At 40.8% G+C, this 22,874-nt stretch overlaps 1 protein-coding gene across 9 annotated transcripts in view; it reads left to right on the forward strand.

Moving 5' to 3' along the window:
- The window catches only part of NEK1 (NIMA related kinase 1), a 45,025-nt gene extending 32,277 nt beyond the window's left edge, over positions 1–12,748 (forward strand). For all 9 annotated transcript variants that reach the window (XM_081208716.1, XM_081208717.1, XM_081208715.1 and 6 more), the window contains 9 exons: positions 542–709; positions 1,119–1,239; positions 1,323–1,420; positions 3,805–4,016; positions 4,530–4,684; positions 7,016–7,215; positions 8,354–8,487; positions 9,402–9,534; positions 11,404–12,748. In XM_081208716.1, the coding sequence (XP_081064842.1) occupies positions 542–709; positions 1,119–1,239; positions 1,323–1,420; positions 3,805–4,016; positions 4,530–4,684; positions 7,016–7,215; positions 8,354–8,487; positions 9,402–9,534; positions 11,404–11,417 (1,235 nt within the window). In that variant the 3' untranslated portion in view covers positions 11,418–12,748. The remainder of the gene's footprint in view (positions 1–541; positions 710–1,118; positions 1,240–1,322; positions 1,421–3,804; positions 4,017–4,529; positions 4,685–7,015; positions 7,216–8,353; positions 8,488–9,401; positions 9,535–11,403) is intronic.
- The last annotated feature ends 10,126 nt before the right edge of the window (positions 12,749–22,874 follow it).

Raw genomic sequence — 22,874 nt, forward strand, 5'->3', positions numbered from 1 at the left:
CGCCAGGAGGGCTGGCAATGGGTGAATGCAAAAGCTTAACCACACCAATCATGATTAAACCATGCTTTAAGAACATGTGTTCCCCCTGTCACAGGGAGGAGCTTTAAACAAGCCAACGCGGAACATGGTTTCCTTTGTTTCAAACAAACCACAAGCCAGAAATAAACCAAAGTTTGCTCTTGGTCTGTTTCTGGCTTCCCACTCATTATTCGTTAGATACAAAACCATGGGGCCATGGTCAGATGGCACAACAAGATGTCGGAACTACAGTTTGTGTGATCCATGAGCAATGGAAGAGAAGCCGCACAAGTAGTCATGCGGCAAGGAGGAAACATGTTCATTATTAAACTATTACTTAAGACAAACTGTGACTTCAGACATGTTAACAAGGCTACTGTAAGGATGCAAGTCTGTTTTCTTCCTTTTAGTAAAGAAACCTGCATTTATTAAATCTGGACAGCTTACCTTTTTACCAGACATCTGTGCTGCAACATATTCAACGAGGTGTATATTTAAGTGGCAATTTATTACTTTGCTATAGAAGTTTCAAAGGAAGCATTAACAGTGAGAGACAACAGTGAAATGAAAGCAGAAACTCATGCCAGAGAGGAATCATCGACTGAAGTGGAAAATACTGAAAAGACGACACAAGAAAACTCTCAAGCATCTGAATCTACCCAGTTGACAGCCAAGCCTGATCTGATAAATGGTATGACTTTCCAGTTCCAAATTTATTCACACACCCACACCCCTGTTTTTAGTAAGGAGCAGAGAAATGCTGTTAATGGAAGTTTAATAATTAATAAATTAGGGCAATACAATGTCAAAAATAATTTATGCAAAGGTAGCACGCTGAAGAGTTCTAATAAAAGAGTTCTCTTTAAATTTGGCCTTTGCTTGTAGTTGCTTGTCAATGGTGTATCTTAGCACAGATGGCTTATGAGAATAATTAAATAATTGTTTCAGTGCCTTCCCATAGGACATATGTGTTTATGCATAACAATTATAAATAGCTTTTGCGCCTCCTGCTAAATTTTAATATCCCTTAGGAATTCTGATGCAAGTAAATGCCTTTAGCACAAGTACCGCTCCTTTCATTCGTGAACTTGTTTCCACAGAGCCTGAAGACTTGGAATCAGAATTGTTAGAAGAAACCAAAGAAGATAAATGCAAAGCAAATATATTCCCTGTCATTGCTGATGTGTGGGTTAAAGAAAGAGCAGAAGCAAAGGAAATTGTGTAAGTCACCTTCCCTTCATGCTTCACTGGTATGAAGTTTCATTTTTGAGAGTTTATTTCCTGGCTTTGGTCATTTTTCACAGGTCAGAAGATCCTACTGATAGTAGCCAATATGACAACGAAGATCTTCCAGAGGATGGGCTACTAAAAAAAATGCCACTCCATGATGAAGCATCCGTAGGTCAGCAGTCATATTATTTATACTTCTTATAATCTAAAATGGAATTCGAGGTTTTGGGGTATTCTGTATGTCTTTTGCCAACGTGAATTGGAATACTTAGGTTGCAGTTCTGTGTCCCACAAAGCCCTGCTGCTTCTGAGCAGACATGTAGGCTTGAAGTGTAAACAGAGAGTTAAACTTAACATGCCTTGTTCTTCTGGTCTGTAGGGAATATAGTAGACAGGAGAGGGTTAACTTCCCTTCAAGAGGAAAGCCCAGGCCAAAAGCCCAGGCAACAACAAAATCTATGTCTTTCCTGGATAGGAGGAATCTTCCAGTAACAGGACAACTTTTCAGTGTAGAAATTTATTACGGGGGGAAAAACCATAAGCAGATAATCACATTTATCAACAAAAGAACAGAAGTGAAGAAAAAACAATATGGAGAGAAAAGAAGGAGGAGTCCAGTGGTGTCCCTAACTGAGAACTGCTAAGGGAAATGGTGCATGCTATATTTGCAAATGACCCTCTGTGATTTTACACTCTCTGTGGTTTGGTTGTTTCTATTTAGTGTGGGCAGAGCTGTCTGCTCCACTCTCCACTGACCAGAAGAACACTTCATAGTAAGTACAACGTTCCACTCGGAACAGCGAAAGGATATCATCATATCAGGGTGGAAGGAACAACTCTTTATAGCTGCTGATATTGTACTTTCCTGTAGAGGAATATTTGAGGAGAAGCTTGTTGCATGAAGGTGGACAGTTGACCTCTTGATCCCCTGTTGAAGGTTTCTGGTAGTGTGCTGTGACCAAGCCATCCAAGGTAGATGTTCCGTGCACACCCTTGCTGGCGCATGGCATTCGTGAGCATACTAGGTCAGGCAACATGTATTCTGACTCCTCTGTTCATTATGTTTCTTCCCTGTGTGCCAGTATGGAAGCAGTTCTGGCATAGACTGGGAGTCTTGGCCCCTGAGTACAACTTGAGGAGACTTCTGGGTGCCAGACAGAAATTCCATATCCTGGGAAAATGGGGTTAAGGTGGTTCTGTAGGATTTATATTTCTGCATACCAGGAGAAGGTACTACTGCAGCCTGTGGGCAGTGACTGGCTTGGAGTTATCTGTCCTAGGGGATTCTTTACAAGGAACCATCCAGAGCCAGTTAACAATGGATGTAACCACGCTGGACTGAGGAACACTTGATATGCTATAATCCATACATTTAGCCCTGACCTCATTGGCTGCCAAGGTGCAGGCAGAAAAACGTGTGGTTCTAAGCATGCATCTACCACCATGAGCAGAAATGTTACCCAACTTATATAAACCTTACAGAAAACTACATTTTGATGAGGTGTGCATTTCAGCAGTTCTTTATGCTTCGAAACCCAGGAGACGAGGTTTCAGTCTTAAGGTGACATTGGTAACCTCTAAGAGACTTGCATAGAACAACTTAATAAATGTGGTTCCAAAAGTTGTGGAAAGAACTACAATTCCAGGGAAAGGTTCAGCTAGCGGGCCATGCACTAGAGGGACCTTTCAAGCCACTCATGGATTCATGAGAATTATTATTTATTTAAACTGTAGCTATCTATAGAAGCGCTTTGCTCTTGCCCTCAGAAATAGTTCCTTGACCCCTGAGGACTTAGGGAAGAGTCAGTTCACCAAATTGAAGCAATCTGCTGCTCCTATTCTGATGGCTTCAAAAAACAACCCTGTCGCTTCTGCCTAGAAGGCTTGCTAAAAGTTCTTGTCAAACCTATATTTGCTCTAGAAGAACCCTGGGCTCCTGAGTTATGAACTATCTTTCAATAGACTAATGAACAGAAGGGTCTATTCATTCAGTCTCTCTCGCACGCATTTTCTCAAGCAATGCAGACACTAATGAGTATTTTCAAAAAACTGGTGAGGAATGGTGACTCTTAACACTGAAGGGAAACCCTTTTACTTGGAAGGAACTAGCAGAGGGGAAGGGAAGGAGGGAGCCTGGAAATTGCCATCTGTCCCCATTTTGTCTTTACATAAAGGCTAGGCCTCAGCAATGTCATCTGGTACTTGTCACAATCCAACCCTCTGCCTCTAAACACACTAGCCACGCTAACAGATAGCAAATTGGAGAGGCCGTTTATGGGTAGGGGAAAGCTATAGCACCCTTACACATTGTAGTCATTTTGCTCTTAAAAGCTTGAACTCTTCCATCCACCACCCACTTTGAGGGATTTGGGGGCAGTCCCACAATTAATTAGTAATTTTCAAGGAAAGGTAACGCAAGGTGCAGCATCGGCCTACAGCATATCTTATTTCTGCAGTAAATTATTGAACTGCACCTAACACTTTTTAAAAACAAAGCTTGCTGGAATGTTAACCTGTACATGTATTTGTAAAATGGTGTTTTCTCTCTTGCTCCAGATCCCCATGATTCCACGCAACCTGAACCCTTTTTTCAGAAAGTGGTACAGCATCAAGCAAGATTAACAGCTTTTCCTGTTCTGTCGGCACAGTCTTCCCTTGATGATTCCATTCCAACAAGGTCACGCTCTGTATCGCCAGAAAAAACAAAAGGCAAAAATTCATTGTTGATAGGGCTTTCTACTGGTCTCTTTGATGCGAACAACCCAAAGGTAAGCATTTTTTTTCAAAAAAACCAACCTTAAACGTTGCACATGCATGTATTTGCTGCATGGGTATATAATGCTTACGGAATTGTTGCGTTCTACAGTCTACAAATGGACTTGCACCCGTGCAGCTGTTCTTTGTATTACTAGAAATGCACAAAAAAATTAGTGCTACTTGGGAGATTTTTTTATTATAATTGGGGGCAGCCTCCTGAAGATGTACCTGATACTAGTATACTATTGTATTTATTTATATATATATATATATATATATATATATATATATATATATATATATGGAAAGTAATAAAGGAGAATTCATAATCTTAGCATGAAAACTGTTCTTGATTCTTCATTCTCCCATTTCCCCCCACTCTAGAAGAAAACAAACAGGAGCTGCTTGTTACTATCATAACTATGCTAATGTAAATTTGCAAGTTATTTTTGTTATTATGGTCACACGTTCACATTCTTGCTGGTTGGTCTGGTCTGCTCGTTTAATGCAGTATTCCTTTTTAGCTGCTGAGAACCTGTTCGCTCCCAGATCTTTCCAAGCTATATAGAACACTAGTTGATGTTCCCAGTGTTGCTGATGTGCAAAATCAACAGAGTCTCGAAATAGATGACATGGAGGATGAGCCCATCAAAGGAGAACAATCGGATTCTGAAGACATGTGAGCAAAAAAAAAAAAACCTCTCAAAAACTGAAAAAGTATCTCCATAAAGCATTAACTTTAAAGCTTTTTGTTAAAAAAATCTTTTAAAAATCTAGTACAGCTACACTAAAATAACTGGCTATGTGGTAATATCTTGGTGGCTTTCCTCAAGGGAATAAAATTAAACCAATGCTTTGCAGTGAAAAGCAATGAAAAAGAAGACTTGAAAATGTGATGCAGAGTTTTATCTTCTGTTTACAATAGGCTAAGTACTGGCTGTACCTATTACCAAATCACTACTTCTTTTGCTGTTGCTGTCCTTCACAGAATGCTTAAAATGTTCAAGCTGTTGAGTGTGGAAGAGCAAGTCACAGAATTGTGATGTTCAGTGCATCTGCTGCTGAGGGAAATTGAATGCCCTTGGCTAGGGAAAGACACTCTCTGGGCCCATTGGAAGTGGGGAGAGAGCAGAGAATGACGGAGGGCTGGTGAGCTGTTTAGGAGGTTACTGTCTAGGGGCCTTTCCACACTTCTCTTTTATCACATTATAGTTGCTGGGTGTATTTAATTTTTATTTTTTTGGCATGCTTCCACACAGCAGCATCATTAATCAGCAGGTATTCCAGAAAAATGTAGTCATACACCACTTGTTCACCTAGGGGAAAAAAACATCCTAACATTCTGTGAAAGATCTGGAATGGATCCTCAATAATTTTTGTGTGTGTGGAATTTGTTCAAGCATCATCCTGCTTTCTCTGTTGGGAGGTGCTACTGGTGGATATTGTTCTACAGTTTTGATCATGTTTTCTGTTCAGGCCCAATGTTAAGCCAAGAAGCAGCTTGACTCCTTTTTAGTCGATCATGCGGATACTGATACCATGTCAACATATTGCCAATGACAATGATCATTATCTGCAGATAACGTTAAGTCACAATAATAAGGTTCACCATAACACAAGACAGACAAAACTTGGTCCTTCCTTCTATTCTTCTGATATACCGTAGGGTTTGAATACCCAGGCCTTGTGCAGAAAACAAAAATGGGGAAAAGATTTTGGTATCCAGCATGCATGCTCTCTGACATTTGATGGCTAGTGGAGCACAAGAACTAGATGATACATAAAGTGTGTGCCTGAAACTCTTCTCGAACCAGGCACAACCAGCCATTGCTGTAGATGGGAAAAACCACACTCAGTCTCCTGTGTACAGCTACAGTTGACTGAATACCCTACGTTCCAAATGTGCTCAAATAAACACTTGATCTAACAGTAACTATACCACTATAAAAGCTAGATGTGGAAAGGCCGAGATTTTATCCATATGTGCTTTTTAAAAAACCCTACTGAAACATTCCCTGTCTTCTCTTGGCAGTCTTTTCAGTTGCCCAGCTGCTCATATAGTCCTTGGTTTTTAAAGTGGTTCCTATGTATTCAAAGCATGCATCTTGCTATATCTTTAAGATTCAAGGGCTGGGGAGCAGTTGTGTTTTTCTACTGTAGCTAATGGTTTCATAAACATGAGTGATTTTATTTGGGAGGAGAGAATTTTTCTGCATACTGAATTGGTTAGCTAAACAAACTCATAGTAAGCGTTTCTTGCAAGTGGTAGAAGCAATTAAAATTTTCATGCTTTGGCCACTCAGCATCCTAATCACAGATCCACTCTAAGAACAGGCAGTAGTCCACAAACACTTCTTACCAATAGTGCCATCTTCCTCATCACTCTCTTTCAAGGCCTTACCTGATGTGATGTGTTTGGCAGTGGAACAAAGAGCCATATTTGGGTTTCAATTCCCCTTCCCTGGTATCTTGAGACACTTTGATGGCTTTCCATTCACAGCTTAAAGATGGTACAACAGAGACCTTCTTTTTCCAGACCTGATATTTCTTCATTCCCCATCATGACAGGCTAAAAATCAAGTTAAAAGCTGAATGCTTCATCTACTGTCTTTAAGCAATATAACCTCACACAGAAAGTTAGAAGGCAAAGGTCCAATGGCACAAATGGCATTTAGTTACTTACACACAAAAAAAAATCATATTCATTTCAATACATTTAAGGGCTAATTCATATGTTAACCTTTAGTAGTGTAACTGCTGTTTACTCTAGACTCTTATGGTATGGTGGCAATTTATAAATATTTTCTGTGCTTTGGTACTTTCCACTGTACTTTCCATAAGGATGTTACCCATACGGCACAACAGCAATCTATAGAGAAGTGTTTTTGCTGCTGCAGCCACAAAGTAAGAGGTAGTTCGTGGCTCAGCCCTTCACACAAAAACCCTAACCCTGTTTAAGACCTACTTCTGCTGGAATGAAGTAATGGTATGCAAACATTTTGCATTGCAGTATGTTTGGGGAGGCAGATCCAGATTTGCAGGAGCTTCAGGCTTCAATGGAGCAATTACTTAGAGAGGAGCCCAGTGATGAATTCAGTGAAGAGGAAGAAGCAACGTTAAAAGCTGAATGCCTAGCAAATGGTACAGAAGGGGATGAGGTTGACAACAATATCAGCAGCGAAAGTGTGCTTAATGAAGAATGGCATTCAGGTATATCTTCATTCCAGTTGAATGGTTTGTTCTTACAGAATCATAACTCTAAACGGTTTTGGTCCGTGTGTGTCTCAAACTTGGAGATAAACTCACTGATGACCCTGACTTGCTGCGAAGAATTCCTACAACTTGAAAAGGCAAACTCCTAAAATAAGTTACAAAAATGATACACATTTTGTTGGTGGTGTATCTCCTAAGTTAGTCCTCCTGTTGTATCAGTCTAATAAGTTAGATACAAGGTCTGTTCAGCATTAACTGAACAAATATCTAATTTGAGACAGCACTACCATTAGCATAGTTAACTGCAAAATGAACATTCAAAAGAGCAAAACATATATTGTACTGCCTTCAGATTGCAGTACATGAAGCACATTACTATGCTAGATCAAACCAAAGATCTGTGTAGTTCAGCCCTACGTCTACAGGGCTTGCTGACTCCCCAGTGTCCCTCAAAATTGTGTTTCCCAAGTTTGTACACATGCAATGCATTGATCTACAGAGAGGGGGTGCCTTTGTACAATTCCCTCCTGAATACCACAAGAAGACAAGATCGCTGCTTTTGTGCAAAGTATATGAGAATGCACATCTTTTATAGGCTCTTTCTTAAATATTCTATGTATGTGGTGAATGTGATAAGTCTTTCTGAAGTTTTATTTATTCTATAATTTTGCCTCATTCGGCCTTCCAGAGAAAGTATGCTCATAGTAAGTACTGAAACTTCTCTGGATGGGGTCAAGGAAGTGTTCACTAATGGAATGTTCCCTAGCTTAGTTCATGTGGGGTGGGTATACATTGATCTGATTAGGAAATCAAAGTTGATGACATTTTTTTAGGGCAGCTGGCCGCCAGGGATGGGAAGTGGTTCTGCCCCCCTGCAGCACCCGTCCATCAAGCACTGTGAAGCCCTCAAGCTCCCCTGCCACCCAGAACCCCAACCCCCTACACACAGCAGCCACTGTGCCGCAATACAGACCCCCTGCCGCCCTAAGACCCCCACCAATGTCCTACAGAGCCCCCCCATACACCCAGTGCAGACCAACCCCACCCCTGACTAGCTATGCTACTGTGTTGATGCAAAGAATTACTACAAAACAGGTGGGACATTAAAATGCTTCCCTGTGTTTCTATTGCATAGACAACAGTGATGGTGATAATGCCAGCGAATGTGAAGAGTATGACAGCGTGTTCAGTCACTTGGAAGAGCTGAGATATAACCTGGAGCAAGAAATAGGCTTTGAGAAATTCATAGAGGTTTATGACAAAATAAAGGTTTGTGGGATTATTTTACACAAAGGAATCTGAAGGAAAATTGTCGTTATTAATTACAGTCCATCGTTGCAAGGTGTGAACCTAAATTAATTTGGTTATGCGTCAGTTAGTTGTAGGGCGTATTGGGTATTAGAGGAGGCTGTATGAGGTAGTTGGTTCAACTTTGTTCCCCACTTTGCACTGAGCTCTCACCTCTGGCTCCTAGAAGCTATCTGCATGAGACAGTGGCCACACTCCGGGAACGGCTTCAGCGGGCTGGCTAAACTAGGGGAAAGTAGCCAGTGGATCTTCCCCTGCATGCAAAGACGAGCTCTAGCAGATTGAAAAGACGAGACCTATAGTGGGTCCAGTGGTCAAGAAGGCAGTTTCTGCACTTGGTATAGAGGGAAGTGAGGCTTGTCAACCTGGGAAGGTAGGCCATCTAGAAGAAAACTCTGATCCTATGCCTCTGTTGCCTTGTGGAATATCTTCAGGACAAGAAAAGCCTAAGGAATAAACCCTACACAAATCCAGAGTGGAGTCCCAAAAACGGTTGGATGGCACTTTGTACGCCTCCTTCTGGCAGTTCCAGCAGCCAAGCTATTGCCAAACGTATTGCCCTGCTTTCCTTTGGACCACATCAGTGAGGCTGAGAGGGGGGTCTTGTCTGGGCATCCCAGGACCTCCATACACACTGCCCAAGCTTGTACCCCAGAGAGGTCATTTTGGTGCTGCTAAGGCAGCAGTTTGACTTCATCCCCAGAGGCACACTCCATTGTCTCTTGAGACAGCGGGTGCCAACAATTAGTTGTCATATTTTGGCTTCCAGAGATGATTACACCAAGTAAAAAAGAAGCAGAAGTTGCATTTCTTTCTGGATTATTTTGAATTTTTTCAGCATTTCAGAAAGTACATTTATGTTCCTTTTCTCTTAGGCTATACATGAAGATGAAGATGAGAACATTGATATTTGCTCAACAATCGTTCATAATATTTTAGGAAATGAACACAAATACCTATATGCCAAAATTCTTCATTTAGTAATGGCAGATGGTGCTTATCAGGAAGGTAAATCATCTGTTTACTGTATTCATTCAGCGCAGTACATTCTATGCCACCTGTTCCATAGATTCCTGTTTTGTTTGTTGCTGTTGAAATTGCTAATTCTAATATACACTGGTAAGTTACACAAGGCTCCCCACTCACAAATGTTGTTTTTAAGTATAATTATTGATGTGCATACACATTTTCCCTCAGTTTTTAACATCTACTGCCAGACTTGTATCGTAAAACCAATAGAATATATACATTTACAGTTTGTGTACATTACCAGCTTCATGGACAGAACAAATTCTTATGAGATATTGCCAACAAATTCACAATTGTCCTAAGAACGGCCGTACTTCTGTAAACTACCTTTTTTGTTGAAATCTGACTATTTCATGTAATAAAGTTTAGAAAATGAATGGCTGCTTATAAATGTAGCTGTACACTGGTTCAGTGCAGACCTAACTATGAATGAAAGTCAGAAATGTGAAAAAATGGACAGGGAAGGTTATCATGGAGCTAACCACGATGCACTTTTACGTCTGCATGCTGTTGATGCTAACCAGGATTTGCACTCCTCGTACTAATTTCAAACTACTTTAAATCACGATTATGTTAACAGTAGCACTGAACCGTGGTTAACTTCAAAAGAGAGATGGAGAAAGGAATTTGCAGGAGGGAAGGAAGTGTCTGAGCCTGCCACTTACAAGTCTCCTAGCTATGATCACATTTATTTGTTTAATTTATTGCATTTATACCACCTTTCTGCCAAGGCACTCAACAATTTTAAAACACTAAAATAATATAAAATGTAAAGATGGCCTTCAGGGCAGCGGGGAACACAGTCCAACTAGAGGAGATCCTGATGTTTTCTGTGCCTGTCGCCCTCATACTTTCCTTTTCCACACAGGGCAGGTGGTTTCATGGGGCATCGTGGGGAGCAGTCTGACTGGGGTAGACCCTGATGTTGTCTTTGCCTCCTTCACTCACTTCTTCCTTCTCACAGGGCAGATGGTATCTGTTCATCCTGGGGGTGGTGGAGGATGCTTTATCTACTCTACACCATTATCTCTAATATTTTCCGTATTTTTCGCTCTATAAGACGCACCTGACCATAAGATGCACCTAGTTTTAGAGGAGGAAAACAAGAAAAAAAATATTCTGAATCTGCGCAGCGCCTCTTCAGCAAAGCGGGAGGAGAAACGGAAGGGGCTCCATTTCTCCTCCCGCTTCGCTGAAGGGGTGCTGCGCAGCTCTCCCTCTCTGCGCAGTGCCTCTCCAGCAAAACGAAGTCAGAACAGCAAAAGGGATTGCTGTGCAGCGAAAGCAGCGATCCCTCTTGCTGTTCTGGGATAGCCGCACCAAGCCTCTTCAGGGCAGGGGGAGCTTTCCTCCCGTTGCTCTGAAGAGGCGTCACACGGCTATCACAGAAGTCAGAACAGCAAGAGGGATCGCTGCGCAGCGATCCCTCTTGCTGTTCTGGCTTCAGCGATAGCTGCGCAACCTGCATTCGCTCCATAAGACTCACACACATTCCCCCTTACTTTTTAGGAGGGAAAAAGTGTGTCTTACAGAGCGAAAAATACGGTACTTTCTTTTCCCATATGCAGAGTTTGAAATCTTTGCAGCTTTAACTTTAGAAAAACACATCAGTCACGGTAGCTTATAAGGTTAAACTGAGCAGCCTTCAAGTAAAATGCACAAATGGGAGGTGGAGTTTGTTGAATATGCAGTATTCAAACATCACTGTCAGTCATCTTTACTCTTGGTGAATTTTCTGGCCTGCATTTTTTTTTCTTAGCTTGAATATGAGGTCTTTTAAAAGTAGATGCGTTTGGTAAACTGTTTTCCTCACTACACTAAACATTTTAAATTTTTCTTTCTTTGCAGACAATGATGAGTAAAACACCCTGGTGACATTCTCAGCTGCATGTAGGTGTGTGGATTTTGTTGAGTAGAATAATGAGACACAATGAAAAAATAATATTTTAGTGGGGCAGGCTTATAATCTTGTTGATTACATGGAGACGGAAAAAACATGACACTTCCCTGAAAGGCTGTTTATAGATTTCTTTTGACATATAGCTTCATTCCTTCAACAGATAACTGAAAAGGCTACATTTCATTTAAAATGAGTAGCAAAGAATAGAAAGGCTGACTCAGAAACAATTTAGTGTTTGAAAGATTATCATGTGTGAATAAGCCTATGTTGTATTAGGCGATACTGTTTGTTTAAATCTAAGCTGTTAAAAAGTACAGTTCAAACCACGACCTTTTAAAGCTCATGCCCACCATTTGGAGGGGGGGGGAATCCTGTTTGGTACTGATGAAATTTTCAGAGACTTCACTTTCTGTTCAAGAGTTTATAATTTCTCTGTAATGGCCCCTTGGGTCTTAAACACACATAATATGAAAGTGAGCCTCATTGAAAATGATGTGTTTCTATATGAAGTGGTTTAAGATCAGGGTATTGAGTATTTCACCTAATGTGTTTGTGGGTGAGTATGTGTGTGTGTGTGTATATATAGAGAGAGGGGGGGGGGAATGAATACTCTTTGGAAATAGCAGTATTTTTATCAGGGTCAGTTTATTATTTTCCCCCAATCAAAGCAAATAGTGTGTCATTTTTTAAGACTCCATTTTATTTCTGTCAAGTGGCTTAAGGAGCAAGTTTGGAGCTGGAGGGAGATTCTGCAATTTTCTCCTATAAATAAAAGCAGCTCCAATATGATGGGGTTTTTTCTCTGTAGTACTGTGTACTGGACTATGCCTGCTACTCATTTTTGGTCTGTAATTAGGACCATCCTAGCAGTGGCTGAGATGAAAGTTGCTACAAATGTTTTGCTGGTGGTGTTTTGCAAAGCTATGTATCTTGCATCCGGATCTTCCAGAGGAAACAAGTTAAATTTTACTTGATGTGTTTGTTCTTTCTCCCTTCTTTCCTCCCTCCCTCTCTCCCATGGAGGAAGGGGCACTTTATGGGGGACAAAACAAATTCCTGTGAGATGATGACTTAAAATATTTTCAGTGTGCAACAGGTAATATCAGCGAGTGAGCTGAATCAGCTGTAATGCTTAACAGCTAGTTTTTCTGTTGAAAAAGTAGCTCTATGTCCCCTGGGTACAATGCCAGGCGGAATGTATGTATGTAAACTCACCGTGATTCTAACACTACGTTTAAAAGTTGTTTTATTTCTAACCACATTAAATAAATGCTTGACCTTTTTGTATGATTATGTGGATTTCTCTTTTGATTTCTTTCTTGAGGAAAAACGGAAGAAAATAAAAATACTATTTATATTTTGTTATAATCCTAGACTGCGTTTGAAAATTCAGCCCTATATTTGTGACTGCCTTTAGATGTACCCTTTTTAAATCCTATTCTCTATCCTTCTAGTGGTCAGTGATAGCCATAGAATATCTATTATTTATAGTCTACCTTTTTATCTCAAAGACACAGGGGAAGCAGTGGTATTATATAGAAATACAATACTCCGTTGTCTTTTCCTTTGCATGTAAAATAAAGGCCGCAGACTAAGAATGGGATACAACATGGTGCTAACAGATATCCATTTATGCAGCAGGGCTTTTCTTTCCTCTCCCTCATCATGCAGCTCATTGTGTTCCTCCAAAAATCTGCTTCAGACGCTCTAGACTTTTGGAGGCACAGAGAGAAAAGGAGAAACCAGAAGCCCAATTTCACAAGTAGCAGTTGCCCTAACAAAAGACACAGATGGCCCCAAAGTGGATGCAAGAGGGATACCACGATCTCGTCGTAAAGAAAATAATTTAGCATTCAGAATGCCCAGGAGAGAAGTCTCTTTGTGTGACGCCAACAAGATGGCAGTGTCGTCACCAGTCAAGCATCCCTGGGTGTTACATTTTCCTTTCCACTTCTGAACGGATGGCTGGTACCTCATTTGGCCCAAGTCTCAGAAAGGGAAAGAGTTACTAGCCAGCACAGAAGGTGCTATTCCGATGTCAAATGATGCTAATGAAGAAAAGGTTGGAAACACTGGGAAAATGTTTGTCCTACTGGTTAAGAAGATGCGAAAGAGGGCTAGGTGGTGAAACTTGGGACTGTATCCAATGCTGCAGCTCTGCTGGTATAAGGGTCTTCCGTGCACACAATGGAACATCATCTCCTGTTCCCTCTATCTACCCTGCTATGTTCCCTCAAAATCCTTTACTTCCTACTTTTCTCAGTTTACTAAGTCTCTAAGGTGCCACGAGACTGTTGCATTTAGGTTTCTCATCGCTCCGAAATTAATTTCTGCTTCCCTGTGTGCTTGTTGGCATTGTAAGTCGTCAACTTTTCAATCTGTTACCAAAATCTGGATATTATAGCTCCAAAATTTGGGAACAAAGAGTAAGTCTAGATTCTCTATCACAAAACACTTCAGAATCAGAATTTAAGGAAACGGGTAGACATCCACCAGCAATATTGGCTATAATAATATTCTTTAGTGTATTTATTAATTCCTGAGACAATGACAATGCTAAACTTGTAAAACTGGTAACATATATTCAGAAAGAATCATAACAATTCTATTACTCTATTTTAAGTAACTAAAAATTACTTCAAATTTTAAATGTTTCCAAGTTCTTTTATTGTGCTTTGAAGAGCTAGCAATACTGGGGATGACCTGCAAAGAACAAGATTAACATTACTTCTGCCAGTCTCACTCTGTGTAGCAGAAAGCAAAATGAAATTGACTTGATGCTATCAATTGTCGTTTCATGGTCCGTTCCACATGCTAGTAGAGCAGCAAACTGAAGCCAATAGGTTGTGTCCATTTTAATTTACTCTGTCCAGGAGTGTGTTCAACAGCATATGGTAGAGAAATACATTAAGCAGTTAGCAGATTTCTGCTTTTGGTAGGGATTTTTGTGTGTGCAAGTCCCCTGGTAGCACTATGCCAGGATTAACATTTTGTATTCTAAAGATGATGAAGGGGTCCTGAGGCTTTCATTCAGGATATTCTGTGATTATTCTGCTTCTGGAAGAGAATGTGTACGTTATATTCATCATTCTCTGCGAAACAACAAAAGTTTTCCTAATGTAAATAATAATACACCTGAAATTGTCGTGCCTTTATGTTTGTGGAGCCACCCAGCTAAGGGAAACCATAGCTTTCTCTTTGTTACTGAAAACGGCACTGGCCACAAGCATTTGTGACAAGGTGAGTGCCGGAATCCAACTATGTCTCATAATATGCATGTAACAGGGGACCTGTTACCGCCATCTGAAAAGGAATAGACTGATTTTGAATAAGAAATCTCACGACCCATTACAGAGGCAGATGTCACTTAAGGGAAGGGAAGCTACAGGGTCTTTCAGGTCCCTAGAGCAGGGGTCAGCAACCTACGGGCCATGGGCCGGAAGCGGCCCGCAGAGGTCATTTGACCGGTCCATGAGCTGCGTGTTCACGCGCTACAGGGACTCGCTTCCGTGGTATTGAAAATTGTGTGTACACACACACACCGGCCCACAGAGGGATCTCCGTGGGACCAATCTAGCCCAGGCAAGATAAACCTTGCTGACCCCTGCCCTAGAGGAAGGAACGTATTACAGTTGTACCTTGGTTGCCGAACACAATCCATTCTGGAAATCAGTTCGACTTGCGAAAATGTTCCACAACCAAGGCGTGGCTTCCAATTGGCTGCAGGAGCTTCCTGCACTCAGTTGGAAGCTGCAGAAGCCATGTCAGACGTATGGGTTCAAAAGAATGTTTTTCACACCCACTTCCAGGTTTGTGGTGTTCAGGAGCCAAAATGTTCGACTTGCAAGGCATTCAGGATCCAAGGTACGACTACATAATGGGTGGTTCCTGATGGGGATTGGATGTGGAATCAATGCTCTTCATGTCTGCATATTTGTTCACAGCTTCCACGTGATATAGGTTGTCACCAAAAAGCCAGATCATACTTTTGTTTGCATGTCTTTTGGATTTCTCCTTACTGCAGAAAATCCAGTGCAGTCACTGCTGGCATGGTAGCTTGGTTATAATTTTTTTCCTGCCCCCCCCCCTCCTGCTGGGTGGTCTATTATTTCTGTGGTGTCATTTCAGTGGGTGGTCTGTTGCCACACCCCTCATCCTGCTTGCTCATCATCTAAGCACAACCTAGCCATTTTGTTTCTGGCAGCCCCCAATATAAAAAGAAATACACCTGTTTCCATTGATTGCCACATGCCGAAGACATGTCCAGATCTGATAAGATAGTCTCTCAAGGGCTCCACGCAGTAAAGGTGGAGGATTAACTGTGAGGAATAACTGCAATACATACATCACTTGATGATTATGCCTTGCATAAGACATCTTTATCATCATTGCACAAGACCTTAGAATTTGCGTGTGTGTGTGATGGATATGCCTCCCTACTCTTTTCCAAAAAGCACAAACTTCATTTTGCCTACAGTGAAATATCACAGCTGGCTTCATAAGGACCGTAGTGTTTCCTATTGGAATCACGGATTTTTTTTTTAAGGTGCGTATGCACAGAATGAAAATGGTAGTCGAGAGCAAAGGAGAAGTGATTGACAAGAGGACCCAGATGCATTTCATGAAGCTCCACCCAGTGGACAGTAAGTGGCAGCATGGTAGTGAATATTATGATGCAGGGATGAGGAAGAGACCAGGCATCTGAGGAAGCAAAGGCGCCAAATGTATGCATAGAAACATCAGATCTGTATGCAAGTCTGGAAGCACTCAGTGAAACCAAACTGCCTGGAACCACAGTCTCAGGTGGCACCTATAAGTATCCATTCTTGTACAGATAGCAACACTGACTTGCAGGGCCAGCATTGTGTTAATAGTCCTCTTTTTTTATTGTAGTGTGTGGGGAAATGTACAACAATGCAGCAGTTCTTCAACAGATAGTGTGCATGTGACTGTTATCATCCATGTTTGCAAATGAATTGTCTTGTATGAGAAGAATAAGTGATACAAGCAAATTATGCAAATGTCATTGAATAGGCTACAAAGGCAATAAAAATACTCAGAGGTTAAATGAATGGCAGCAGGGGGACAAAGGAGTGGAGAGCAGCACAGTCCAGATTTAACCAGGACTTGCACTCATGCAAAATCTAAGCGTAAGCAATGCAAAATCAGCATAAGCATTGCCACTGGTAAAGCCAACAGCTGTATCAAGAGAGATCTGTGTACTGTATTAGGAAGACATAAAAAGTTATTAAGTTTGAAGAGAAACCATAAGTCAGATTACAGCTTCCAGCCATTCAAAGATGTGAAGATCAGGTATTACACCTGGAGGAGCAAATGTATATACCATAAGCTGATATCTGATTGTATCCCTTCAGCAGTTTGGGAGACAGCAGCAGGGAGAGAGAGAGAACTTTTTTGAGACAGGGGCAGTCACTATTTAAAACATTTCATACTAGTACATGCGTGTGTCAGGTCAGCTCTCTCCTCCAAGATAAACTCTCTGCAATTATTTTGATTGGATTATCTTCAAAACAACTAAACTGCCAAATTAGGGCCACAATTCAGAACACAAAACATCAGTGCTGTGTGGCTAGTTGAATTGCTGCAGCAGTATTTTTCTAAAGATAGAGCATTTATGATTGCATATGTATTCACTAAAACAAGAATCTTTCATTACTCTGTTACACCTTTGAGTATTTATGCAGCAGCTGTACTTTTGTCCCCATTTATTTGCTGTTTATTTTTCATCAAACAGCCCCAGAGGCAGCTAACAATGATTTAAAACATTGATAGCAATGTATAAACGGTTTGATCGTGATTCTAGCAAGATGCTATGTAACAATAAATTAAAAGACAGACCCTAAACAAAGCCTTATAGCCTACTAAAGACTTGGCATGTTAACAGAAGAACTGGGAGGAAATAAGAATGGTGAGTCAGAGAACACAATGAGTAAGAGAGAGGTTTTGAGGAGTCACCTAAATGGGGGAATTCTACCTAATCGAGGAAAAGAGTTGGATGACACAAGAGGATGAGCATTCCAGATATAAACCGTAGCAGGGGAGACGTATGAGGGTGCAGAAAATGACGGTAATCAGTCTTGACTAAATAGTGTGATAAGAGTGAAGAACCTGGAAGAGAGCTTTAGAGAGAAAAAGATCTGAGGGAACGAGTGTTCTTCTGGTCTTGGACGGGATTTCCAGGAACCTTAAAGTGAAGATGAGAAGAAAGAAGAAGCCATTGCAGAGAATAAAAAGAAAGCAATGCAGTCTGAATGATAAGCAGACAATATCAAGCAAACAGTTTATTATTTACTTATTTATTTATACCCCACCCATCTGGCTGGGTTTCCCCAGCCACTCTGGGCAGCTCCCAACAGAATATTAAAAACACTATAAAACATCAAACATTAAAAACTTCCCTAAAGAGGACCGCCTTCAGATGTCTTCTAAAAGTCAGATAGTTGTTTATTGACATCTGATGGGAGGGCGTTCCACAGGGCGGGCTCCACTACCGAGAAGACCCTCTGCCTGGTTTCCTGCAACCTCACTTCTTGCAGTGAGGGAACCGCCAGAAGGCCCTCGGCGCTGGGCGTCAGGGTCCAGGCTAAACACATCCGTGATTTCTAGATTCAGTAGAATGCAGTTAATGATGGGTTCACCAAATAATACAGTAATCCTAATCAGCCAATAATAACATGACATCACTGGGGTATGAAAGAGGTTGGATGACTTCTGAGGATCTTGTTATAACATGAGGTGACTATAATCCACTAACAGGACACAGCAGCAAAGAAGACAAAGTTAACTGATAAATAAACTATAGTATACTGAGCAGGGAATGGGAAGGATAAATTACCCTTGTTCAAGATCTGATAAATCACCATTTGTTGAACTATGTCCACCATTCCTTGTTCATGGAAGAATGACTTCAATTTGGAACAGGTTCAAAGAACAATTGAAATAACTGAAGGAAGGGACTAGCTCCTGGAGAGCAGAGGTTAAATAAAAAATCTCTGTTGTTCAGTTTCAAGGATTATGTAATGGAAACCCAGTAAAATGGGAAGAGGTAGAATAATTTTTTTCACTGAACCCAAGGATTCATGTGTGCACACATCTTAGTTTATCACAACTTACCCTATATCTCAGTTTCAATGTAGGGAACTGATTCATAAGCACAAAGAGGAAAGTGCATGGCTTGTCTGTCAGCATTGAAAGTAGCAGGAAAACTGTACTGAGCAGGAGACAATCCCCATGTGTTGGAATTCTCACTCCAAGAAAATATTAATGGAACAGGCATTTATTTAGAAGAGCTAATAATTATACTCTCTCTCATATTACAGTGAAAGAGAAGTCATAGGTATAAAGCTCTGTAATTGGTTTCTTGCCACCAATTTAAGTGTTAGGAACATGGTATTAATCTGCATACAATTAAGAACTGAAGAGCCACTGCCAATCAGCGTAGAGAGCTTTGTATAAGTCGGTTTCCTATATTTTTATTCCACACACAAACTATTGGTGTTGTGACATACCGTAAATGAATTATATTAGTCAAGTGAATTCCTATTAGAACCTCACAGATGTTTATTATGTTATTACTAGAGAGGAATTAATTAGCTCTGTTATCACTTTGGTGCTCTTTCCCACACTATTTTGTATATTCAGCATCATCTGTTGCAGTTCCTCACTTCCACATAGGAACTGTGTTGTTATCAATGTTTTGATATCTCGTGCTTTTCTGGGCTTTTTTTTTTTTTTAGTGATGTTAATATTACTGCAGATGTTCAGTAAATTGAGTGTTGCCAGATTTCTTTACAAGCTCTCTAGCTTTACAAGCCTCTGAAAGGCCTAAAACTTTACATTTCCTTTTTGACTAATATCTGTATACAGATGCCCATCCTTGTCTTTAGTAAGAAGTCGTTTTGTTTAGGTATCTTTTTTTTTAAAAAAAAAAGTTGGCATTCCTGTTCATCCGAGCTGCCAGAAACTCACATGATCATATTTGCTATGCATCAGTTCATAATACTTTATTTGGAAGAGTTTCCCTTTTATATAACTCTCTTTGCAACTACATAATAACATTATACAGAGCCTTGTAATTTCCTTGACAAGAAATCCTTGGAGGATTAAGATCCTAGATCTCATTACAAGATTTGAGCAATGGATGCAAATTCAGTTTAGTACTTAAACACTTGGAGAGTGGGACAAAATACAGTCTGAACCTATGCAGAGTACAGCATGCCTAAGCCAATTGAATTCAGTGGGCTTAGACATGCCTAACTCTATAAAAGATTGCAGTCTTAGCTATTTTGTGCTTAAAGTGTTTATTTTGGAGTATGTTACTTTCATCTGGACAGAGGCGTACCAAGGGGCTGGTGAAATTGGCCCCTGCCAAAATGAGGGACTGTGTTACACACCCCTTCCCCTGAGTAATAAATAACTTTCCCATGTTTACAAGATTTTGTACTCTTATATATGATTTTAGGACTTCTTCTAGAGCTAAGCACTGTTTGTCCAGCCTGGAGGGGGATGAGAAAAAAGAGAGAACATATAAAGGCGGGGGGAGGGAGGGGGCAATAACACAGCCTTTTGCTCCTTCCTTTGATTTGGGGGCTCCATCAGCACCTCATTTAGGGCGGTGCAAGTGGTTCCCCCTCACAGGGCTCCAAGCCGAGGGTGTGCAAAAAAAGAGCAATGGTGCCAAAAGGAATTATTGTGAAAATAATAAATATGCGGGGGGGGGGGACCACATTTTGTCCTCGCTCAGGGCATGATATTATCAAGTCTACCTCTGCATCTGGAAAACCCTTCTTCACATTCATTGCCTTTTACTTAAAAGAATTACATACAATTCTGTCCTTTATAATTTAATCATGAACAGACAGGGCTAGGGTTGCCAACTACGTATTTTACTTGCTGCATTGGGGGTTTGTTCAATAAAACAGGGTCAGGGATTAATGTTTCTTTTCTTCTTACCTCAGTGTTTCCAGGTTTTGCCCTTGATGAGCCAAATCTTAGTGAGCTGCAGAGATTGACATGAAAAAATACTACTTGGCACCCCATGAATCACTCACAATGTTGTGCTCAATTCTCTAAACCCGTAGTGGGGCAGAATTGTGGAGCTGCTCTCCCAACACTGGTGTTGCTACAGCTTACCTCTGCAGGGCTGGTGTGGGGGCAACAGATTATGGCTTCATAGATGCTCTGCCAGAACCAACTAAATCCCCCTGCTGATCATAGAATCATAGAATCATAGAGTTAGAAGAGACCACAAGGGCCATCGAGTCCAACCCCCTGCCAAGCAGGAAACACCATCAGAGCACTCCTGACATATGGTTGTCAAGCCTCTGCTTAAAGACCTCCAAAAAAGGAGACTCCACCACACTCCTTGGCAGCAAATTCCACTGTCAAACAGCTCTTACTGTCAGGAAGTGCTTCCTAATGTTTAGGTGGAATCTTCTTTCTTGTAGTTTGGATCCATTGCTCCGTGTCCGCTTCTCTGGAGCAGCAGAAAACAACCTTTCTCCCTCCTCTATGTGACATCCTTTTAAATATTTGAACATGGCTATCATATCACCCCTTAACCTCCTCTTCTCCAGGCTAAACATGCCCAGCTCCCTTAGCCGTTCCTCATAAGGCATCGTTTCCAGGCCTTTGACCATTTTGGTTGCCCTCCTCTGGACACGTTCCAGTTTGTCAGTGTCCTTCTTGAACTGTGGTGCCCAGAACTGGACACAGTACTCCAGGTGAAGTCTGACCAGAGCAGAATACAGTGGCACTATTACTTCCCTTGATCTAGATGCTATACTCCTATTGATGCAGCCCAGAATTGCATTGGCTTTTTTAGCTGCCGCGTCACACTGTTGGCTCATGTCAAGTTTGATGCATCTGCTCAACCCCAATCTTATCCCCATCCTGGCCCATCACAGCCACTTAATCTACAGCAACACTAGTGTAAAGCGCCACAGCTCTAGCTCCCCACACCAGATGCTACCTGCTCTGAACCTCTCAAAACTTAAAAGAATAACCCTGATGGATCAGACCCAAGGTCTGCAGTATGCTATTTCCACAGAAGCTCACCAGATGCCTATTGGGAGTTCACAAGTAGACCATGAATACAACAGCTCTCCACCACTGTTGTTCCCCAAGGGCAAATATTTAGAATCATGTTGCTTCTGATCCTGGAGACAGGAAATGGCCATCATGACTAGAAGCCATTGATTTCCTTATCTTCCATGAATTGTCTAATCCCTTAGAGAGATTTAAGCTAATACCTATTACAACATAGTGTGGTAGATAATTTCAGTTTTGAAGAGCAATTCCTATTGTTTGACTGAATCTTCGACTATATGAGTTCTACTAATACGGTAGAAGGGAAAAACCTCTTTCTATCCACACTATACAAATTCTATACTTCTACCACATGCTCCTTTAATCCTTTTTTCTCATTGAAATATCCCAAACATTGTAAACTTTCCTCATAGGGGAGTTGCTCCAACTTTTTGATCCTTTTTGTTCACCTTTGCTGTGCCTTTCCATGTATGCAGTATACCAGGTGTGGTCACATCATAGACTTGTATAAAGCAATTACAAAATTGGCAGGTTTGTTTTTTTACCTTTTCCTAGTTGTTACTACTGTATGTTAGTCTTTGACAACAGCCTGACACACTTAGTCTATGTCTTAATTGAGCTGTCCACAATGACTCCAAGATTTATTTCCTCATCAGTCACCAGCAGTTCAGACCCCATTAGTTTGTGTGTGAATTTAGGAGTTTTGCACATGGAATAGGTGTAATTTATGAGAAATCTGTATTGAAGGCCTGCGTATTCAACCTTCTGCCTAGCAAACCTTGCTTCCAGAACCAAATCTGCTCTTTACCCATGACTTCTTAAATCAAAATCATTGACAACATATGAACTATTGGTCCATGTAGCTCAGTACTGTTTCCTATTTATATATCATACAGAAGAAAAAGAAAAATATCACAACTTAATATCACAACATTGTTACAAGGTATCTCTACTTTATACTGTACTTTAAAATGAAGCAGTTAAGTTTCAAATAACACATTACCCCCAGCAAACAATAGCTTACATCTTTATTACATCATTACAATAGCCTACATTCCACTACATAATAAAAATACTCAATCAGTGCTTTCTATTAACTCCCTTATTACCCAAGATCAATTTAACAAGGTGTTAGAGATTGAATCTGGAACCTCACTGGTTAATTGCTGTGCTAGGACATCACACCAAATCAGTAGGGCTCATTTCTTAGTAAACACATATGTGATTCAGTTGTTAATATTCTATCATCAAACTCTTTTTGAGACTTATATGAATGAGTATGGTGTTTTGTGAGTGTACTTCAAATCACCATACTGAAACATTATGTTTGGTACAATTTATGAATTAATGA

Source organism: Podarcis bocagei (genome assembly GCF_964188305.1).
Source record: "Podarcis bocagei genome assembly, chromosome: 9".
NCBI lineage: Eukaryota > Metazoa > Chordata > Lepidosauria > Squamata > Lacertidae > Podarcis > Podarcis bocagei.